The sequence below is a fragment of the Stylophora pistillata genome, chromosome 11, assembly GCF_964205215.1.
Source record: "Stylophora pistillata chromosome 11, jaStyPist1.2, whole genome shotgun sequence".
Lineage (NCBI taxonomy): Eukaryota > Metazoa > Cnidaria > Anthozoa > Scleractinia > Pocilloporidae > Stylophora > Stylophora pistillata.
This window is the reverse complement of record NC_142529.1, coordinates 14,395,568-14,403,231: the sequence shown is the minus strand read 5'-3', so window position 1 is coordinate 14,403,231 and position 7,664 is coordinate 14,395,568. Positions and strand designations below refer to the sequence as shown.

At 38.0% G+C, this 7,664-nt stretch overlaps 1 protein-coding gene across 1 annotated transcript; it reads left to right on the top strand.

Moving 5' to 3' along the window:
* The first annotated feature begins 369 nt into the window (after positions 1 to 369).
* On the top strand, positions 370 to 7,283 carry LOC148720181 (uncharacterized). Its single transcript, XM_088739667.1, has 9 exons — positions 370 to 387; positions 1,467 to 1,906; positions 2,132 to 2,291; positions 2,412 to 2,585; positions 3,394 to 3,567; positions 3,812 to 3,985; positions 5,377 to 5,813; positions 6,289 to 6,442; positions 7,172 to 7,283. The coding sequence occupies exons 2-9, from the start codon at positions 1,487 to 1,489 to the stop codon at positions 7,174 to 7,176; spliced, it is 1,698 nt and encodes a 565-aa protein (XP_088595793.1). The 5' UTR covers positions 370 to 387; positions 1,467 to 1,486; the 3' UTR covers positions 7,177 to 7,283.
* The last annotated feature ends 381 nt before the right edge of the window (positions 7,284 to 7,664 follow it).

Here is a 7,664-nt window from a genome sequence, read left to right as displayed (position 1 = left end):
AACCATTTTTGACCTGAGCCACTTCCATGTTGTCTATGTTGTATACAGAAACTAATTCGTAAAAAATTAAAGAATTAAAGCATTCTTTTTTCATTTTAAGTAGTTTCATGCACGTCATTTACAATAGCTTTGCGAGCCCTTGAGTTTTTTTTTTGTTTTGTTGGCAGATCTTGTGTGATTTCGATATGAGGACTCAGTGGCTTTTTATCGTCGTGTCATTCACCTGTTTAGGTAACAGATAAAAAAAAAAGATCGTCAACACATGTACATAGTTATCAGACTTGATCATTTTGAATCGTTTGAATTAATAACATCTAAATGTATGGGTCTTGTGACTAACATCTTTTTACATCTAATTTCTCTCCACAGCGAAATCCCCTGTAGAAGGTCTGTATACGTATTTTTTCTCTATTCCGCTCTAAGCAAATGGTATCAACGAATTTACTTCTGACTTTCTAAAAATAAAACTGAAAAGGTTATCCGTTTTTCCTTTAAGGTTAAACTGAGCAAAAATTGAATCTGTTCTAACACATATTGCTTGTACATGAAGACGTCTCAAATTCAAGCATTATTGATGCTTAAATCACTCCAGCGGGTGATGAAAATCATTAGTTAGGTCAAATCTAGTAAAAAAAAACATCTAAAATTATAACAGTTTCACTCTTTAAAATGGCTGCGTAATTTTGATCCCTTACAATAAAAATCTCTCTTACTCAACAAGTTCCCTCCACCAATGGTCTCATGAATTGAATAGCTCGCATAGCTCAGTGGCAGCATCTTAGCAACACAAAGAATGGTTTCTAAAAAAAGTTAGAGTTAACAGTATATCTGAAAAAATGGAACATACAGCTGAGAGAGTTATGTACAATTATGCAATCGAGCTCCATGTATTCAATATTCTTCTTTGAACTCTTTTAGTTAATTCGAAAAAACACCTCATTTTTTATAGTTCTTTCATTTGTTTATTCAGTATTTATAATGTCGAAGGTAATAAATCTTCCTGTTCTAAAGAAATGAATGGTTAGCTGACCAAAAGATCGAGGAACTCACTGAAGAAAAAACGGCTGAGAAAGGTCTGTTTTGAACGTGACTCTCGAATCGGAAGGCGGATACAAATTGCTCGAAACGCCAGACTTGTCCAATATAAGCCGAACTGTTAATCACTCCAAAGTTACTTTAACGTTGAGTTTATCTGGTCTTCAGTGTTACATGCCCCCCAGACGTTATTTTAGTGATATAGTGAAGAAGCAATACGCTCCACAGGGATGCCTAAGTGAGAAAATTTCTGTAATGAAAGCCCAAATCTGTGATTATGGTGACGGATAACCAGAGCAAAAAGGGTCCATTAAGGTTTTTACATCGCAGCCAGATCCTTTGTAGTGATATAAAACTCTTTAAATTTTTACATAACGACAACCAACTTAAATGTATTGGTAAGAACTGAATTATGCTTCTATCGTTCACAGGTGGATGTCTTGATCAGAAAATGGATATCGCCATTCTTGGTGACGTGTCAAGGAGCATGAATAAGGACCACCGTAATAAGTTGACACGACTGGTTTATTTGTTGGTGGACAAACTTGGGGTGTCTGCTTCTGGAAATCATTATGCGCTTGGCACTTTTGGATCGTACGCTCCAATACACAGCTACTTAAATTCCGGAAGATACCACACTGCAAAAAACCTAAAGGACTTGGTTAGAATGCGTTTTAAGTTTGTTCCAAAGAAAGTGGGAACGCGCACTGATCTCTCCATGGGAGGTGCGTTAAAAATATTTACCAGGGCTAAAGGGGACAGGCCTGACGCTAAGAATGTCTTGCTCGTCTTTACTGATGGAGCGCCGTACATTGATAAATGGGATAAAAGAAAATGGGTTCCTTTTGGACCAACAACAAGAACTCTGGAGGTAATACAACCACTATTTGTTTTCACTCTCATGCAGGTAGTTTGTGTACCTTTTGGATTGTATCAGTTTGTAGTTTTACAGAATTAAAGAACACCAGAATGAAACATCATTGTGGCGACAGAGAAAAGAAAACTAATTCATGTATTGGAAAGCAAGAAGAAAAGCCACAACAACTCCAATGGATTGTATTCTGATTGATGCTATTTCAAATTTTTCCCCATCCAGGCCAGAGGTGTGAGCATAATTGTTATTGGAGTGGGTAAGGACTTATACAAAAGAAAGGAACAAATGAAAAAGATAGCTGGTGCGAAAGGAAAGGTTCTTCTGTACGGAAGTTTCGACACACTTGTCAACAGTCTGAACCAGATCCTGGAAGCTACATGCCGTGAGCTCTTGTTTTCCTTTAAATGAGTCTCTTTGCTAATACTTTGATTACTTGACCTTTAATTCGAAAAGTGCCCATTCTCAGTTGATAAAGATTTATCTTTCTTTTCCTCCTATAAAGCTGTCGATGGAAGATACACTGGTTGGTCTGAGTCGAAGTGCAGCGTGACGTGTGGAGGAGGAGTGAAGACAATGACAAGAACATGCACCAATCCTTCACCGTCTAACGGTGGAAAGGACTGCACTCAGCTCGGGCCAGCTAAAAAGACAGTTCCATGTAACGAACAGAAATGCTGTAGGTTTTCTTTTTTTGTAGCAATTTTCTGTTGTTCCTTATTTTTTATGCTATAGATGGCTTAAGTGGAACTTTTGTAATAAATATCAGTTGTATTTCATGACAAGTGAAGGTGATAGGACTGGGTGGAGTACAATTCAGGAAGAACTAAGGCGATGATTTTAAATTCGCCGAGCGCGAGGCTGATTTGAGGTGGCGAGCACGAATACTCCCTTAATCAGAAGCATTACAATTTCAACCGATTGTGATTAGAGAATTAGCTGGCCTATTTTTCATGAATTATTCTGTAGAGTGTGGTCAGACAGTGTAATCAAACAGTTGGCTGTGATTAGAGACCTGTGATCACACATTTAAAGAAGCTAATCATACCAAGTCCACTCAGCTAAAATCCACCAATCACAAAACGGATTGCAAGAAGCATAGCAACAACCACTTACCCTACAAAACTAAAACATTTCCAAAATGGAAGCATTTCTTACTTCCGAAACTGAGTTTTATACACTGATGGCTTCAAGCACCTGATTTTTGTTGGCTGCTTAACTTTCCAATTTTTCCTGTTCGATTACAAGTGTTTGTAATTGGAAAGGTAAAATCCGATAGTTGGACTTAAAACAGCCAATAAAGCCACAAATATGGACTTTTGAGGCCAATCATACTTAAAGATTTGTTTTTTTATTGACACAATTCAACAATTTGTTCTGAGCGCCGAGGCTTTGCTAAGCTATCACTTATATTACGACAAAGTGTGCATTATTATAAGGACCACAGAGAAACAAATTTAAAGTTGGATTGTCTTTCTCTTTCAAAGCTGTTGACGGAGGATACACTGATTGGTCTGAGTCTAAGTGCAGTGTGACGTGTGGAGGAGGAGTGAAGACCCTGACAAGGACCTGCACCAATCCCCCGCCATCTAACGGTGGGAAGGACTGCAGTTTTCTTGGGCCAGCTAAAAACACGGTTCCGTGTAACGAACAAAAATGCCGTAAGTATCTTTTGGTAGCAATTTTCTCTTGATCCTCCTTTTCTGTGAGGAATAAATCATCGTAAGGTCTAAAACTCTGATTTCTTAAAGTGTTTACGATAAGTTATCTGGAAGTTTTAGAAATATCCATAGTTGGATACAAACTGTTAGGAGTTCTGGAGCTTTGCTGAGCTTTCAGCTACGATAAATAGGGCATTTATCAAGATTATCAAACTCAATTATGGATCATGTTTCTCTGTCAAAGCTATCAACGGAGGATACACCGATTGGTCTGAGTCAAAGTGCAGTCAGACGTGTGGTGGAGGAAGAATGACGTATACAAGAACCTGTACCAATCCCCCTCCATCTAACGGTGGAAAAGACTGCAGTGAACTAGGACTAGCGAAAATGACAGGCATATGCAACTCACAAGAATGCCGTGAGTGCTTTTGTAACAGTTTCTGTTTTTCCTCATCTGTTTTCTTCATCATCCTTTATTACTAGACTTGCGTATTAGTATATGCCATCGAGGTCATAACACATTCCTTCTGCATAAACTAGAATTCATTGCATTCATGACTTTATTCTCAACAATGCAACTGTTAGACTTCTGATCATTTCTTTCAGATTAATTGGCTCTAAGAAGTGAGCGCCTCATTTCAAAACAGCTGCGCGCTAAAACATGCTCTCAGAATCGGTTTAAAACTACAAAATGGATAACTGTTTTGATCCAACATTTTCCTTTGGGTACACCAGCGGATATTAATGTTGGGCACTTTTAGGTCACCCACTCCTCCCTTGCAGCAACATTTTATATCGATGATCTCCAGATACGAGCTTTACTGCCTAGTTTGGCCTAAGTCCATCAGCATAATTAAAAACAATACGGCAATTGCTTGATGCTCAAAGTAAACCATTCTTGTTACTTAACTTCTATACCCCGAAGGAAGCTCAGCACTTTCAAGAAAATAGATTAATTACCTAATCTTTGCAGACGAAACGGCACTTCGAGCACTGTTTATGATGCACATTTACCTCTTGAAGAAGCTGCAGCACACATGGAAAAAACGAGATTAAAAAATGTTTATATTTACCAGCGATTACCTAAACATCTTTGCCAAAGCTAAGAAACCAGTAACCTTATAGTGGACGTTTTGTATGGGCGAACTCTGAAAAGGGTTTATGTCCCGTACTTTGATGAATTAACTCCCTTTCAGCGGTAATCAGTCTAGTAAGTTATTTGCAAGAACCTAACTTAGGAATAAAAAGGTGAAAAAAGTCTTGTTTTGGGACACTATTGACGATTGGAACAAAGAGTCTTTAGTTTAGATTTTAAAATTATCTGATCAAGCCACTTACTCAGTACATGTACCTCTTATCTTAAGTGAGACTGCAATGTGCGATGATCTTTAATTACGAAAGAATTGAAAACTTAAGGTATCCTAGAAATATCACTGGCTGTACAACAAAAGACTTATTAGTAGAATTGTGTTTTGATGTTGTTTTACGACTCACAACAACAACAACAACAACAACATTGACTTTATTTTTTTTTTTTAAAATGAAAGAAATAAAGGCTTTTGTAGCCCGCAGTTAGCAAAGCTATTCTAGGCGGGCTACCTAAACAGACACTGTATAGGCTCACACACACACACACACACGCACGCACACACACACGCAACAATGAAATAAATAAATAAATGAGCAAATAAAAATAAATAATAAATAATAGTAGTAAAATCATGTTAAAGGTTTTAACTGAGCCAGTCACACATCATTGCTGGCATTTGCTATCTTTCTTCAAGTTGTTTTACTTTTTCCTTTCTACAGCCCCTTCGTGCACCGCTGGACTTGACATTGCAATCGTTCTTGACAAATCCAAGAGCGTTAAAATGGGTAATCTGAAAAAGATTATCACCTTCTTGGGTAACCTTGTTAAGAATTTCAATCCTGCACCCGACGCAGATCACTTCGGCCTTATTACCTTTAACAGAAATGCAAAAATGTCTTTCAAACTCGGCGATTCAGGATATCATAATAAAGACGCCCTACTACAGAAAATAGCCAACGAGCCAGTGACCTTAGAATATCAAACTCGCACCGATCTGGCTCTTATAATGGCGAGGGACGAGATGTTCACCACAGCAGGAGGAGACAGGCCAGACAAACCAAATGTCATGATTGTACTCACAGACGGAAAACCAACTCATCCGAAAAAAGACTTTGATTTCGAAGCATTTTCCGGCATGATATCCGCGGATTTCATGGTGAGTGTTGAATCACGCTATCGAGCTGTTAATTAAGCGTTATTCTACCTTAATTTTCTGTGCTGAGCAATTCCATGCGCCAATTTCGAGCTGAGATGTAATAAGATGCAGTGGTCGTGTTGGAGTGCTCTAAGCAATGCTATAGTTTCTTTCATTGAATACTTCCCGGATACTTTCTGAAGGACTCTAATCAAAAGCAGGGAAGACACACTGACCCGCATTTCGGCTAGAGAGATTGGGTTTAAACTTTGGCTGGGTCATTTGTGTTGATTTCTTAGGAAGAAAACTTACATCTGACACTGCACGACTTATTGGCAACAGAAAGGAGAAACTATCCGCAGGAAATTATCGGGAAAATCCCACGAAATCTAAGGGGCTTGGCTGCAATCCCAATCTGTAAGGGTTACAACTTGTTTCCATTACTAGTGAGGCCGAATAACTCAGACCGTATGCCGAAAACTTTTTCATCCCACAGAGAAAGAAAGTCAACGTTGTAGCGGTGGGAATCGGTACTGGAGTGGAGGAAGACACTTTGCACGATATCGCTGGTACCGGTCCTGTGATTCATGTGGAAAACTTTGATAAGCTTAATGAAATGATCAAAAAAATCAAGGGATCTGCTTGTTCAGGTAAATTTTCCAAGACGATACTAAGGGACCGGCCATAATTAAATTGACAGTGGGGGGAAAAAGATATCATAAAAGCCAAATCGCTTCAAAACGCCAAAAATTAAGGACTGAAAAACTGTCTGCACAGATAAAAAGGTTCGAAAATACTTTGACTCTTCCCCTTCTCTCCACCACCACGAAAACAAAATGGTCGGTTGCTTACATAACCTTCGAATTTTTCACCTAATCGCCTTTACGAAAGATAAAGAGATGAAGTCTGGAGCTTTTTATTAATGGTAATCTCGATAATTTTGATTGGTTTCTGTAATGACCATACAGGGACGTTGAAGTTGCAGTTTTTGCAGAAATACCCTCTAGAGACATGTGAGAATGTGGTTGACACAGAAACAAAATAGTAAAAGGATTTAATGGAGCCTTATACAAAGTTCAACAAAAAGAAACAAAAGCGTTCGACTTTTTTACGATTCTGAACTTTTTATTCTCCTCTTACAGAATGCATATAAGTTTCTAAGTAATCCAACATGATATTGCAGTCTGTACCTTTCACGCGCATTTCTCTCCTTACTTCTTTTAATGAAGTCTTCAGAAAGGGTTTCCCTGTTACAAATACGTAATGAAAATGCTAACGCCCATGTAGAAATGCTTGCATACACGAAGTAGGTTTAGCGAATTTTCTGTCTTCTATGTTACCTCTCCGATTTGTAACAACCTTCTTTGATTATTTTCCAGGATAATTACGAGGTTGGTATTTCAAGTCAGACATGCGTGCATGCACAGTTCAAGACAACAGTATAGTCATGTATGCAAATGATACAGAAAATAAACCCTGTCACAAATAAAACTTTTGTCTTTGTTCCATAGCGATAAAATGGCCATATTATGATTGCAAACCGCTCAAAGAAGATCTAAATATAATTCAATTATAGAAAAACGTCAGAAATCATAGATATAGCTCGACTGCTACTGTAAAATAAGGGAAAAATTAATACATTCAATGTCTTACATTAGAAGGGTACAATAACTTTTGTCAAATTTTTTATCCAAAACAAAGGTTTCATACACAAGCACAAAAAAGGAAATAGAATTTTTGCCGATATCTCCCTCAACCCACAAAAGATATAAAATATGTTTATACACAGTAGAAACCTGCTTAACGAAGCTTCGTCCTCCCCCCCCCCCTACTCGAACAAAATCTGGTTTCCCCTGGATATGACCTCTTTTT

Bases quoted from the DNA above. Each gene is read 5' to 3' on its own strand.
- LOC148720181 (XM_088739667.1), top strand. From the start codon at position 1,487: ATGGATATCGCCATTCTTGGTGACGTGTCAAGGAGCATGAATAAGGAC. The intron at 3,568-3,811 runs GTAAGTATCTTT...TCTCTGTCAAAG, and splicing joins GTGTAACGAACAAAAATGCC to CTATCAACGGAGGATACACC. The intron at 3,986-5,376 runs GTGAGTGCTTTT...TCCTTTCTACAG, and splicing joins ATGCAACTCACAAGAATGCC to CCCCTTCGTGCACCGCTGGA.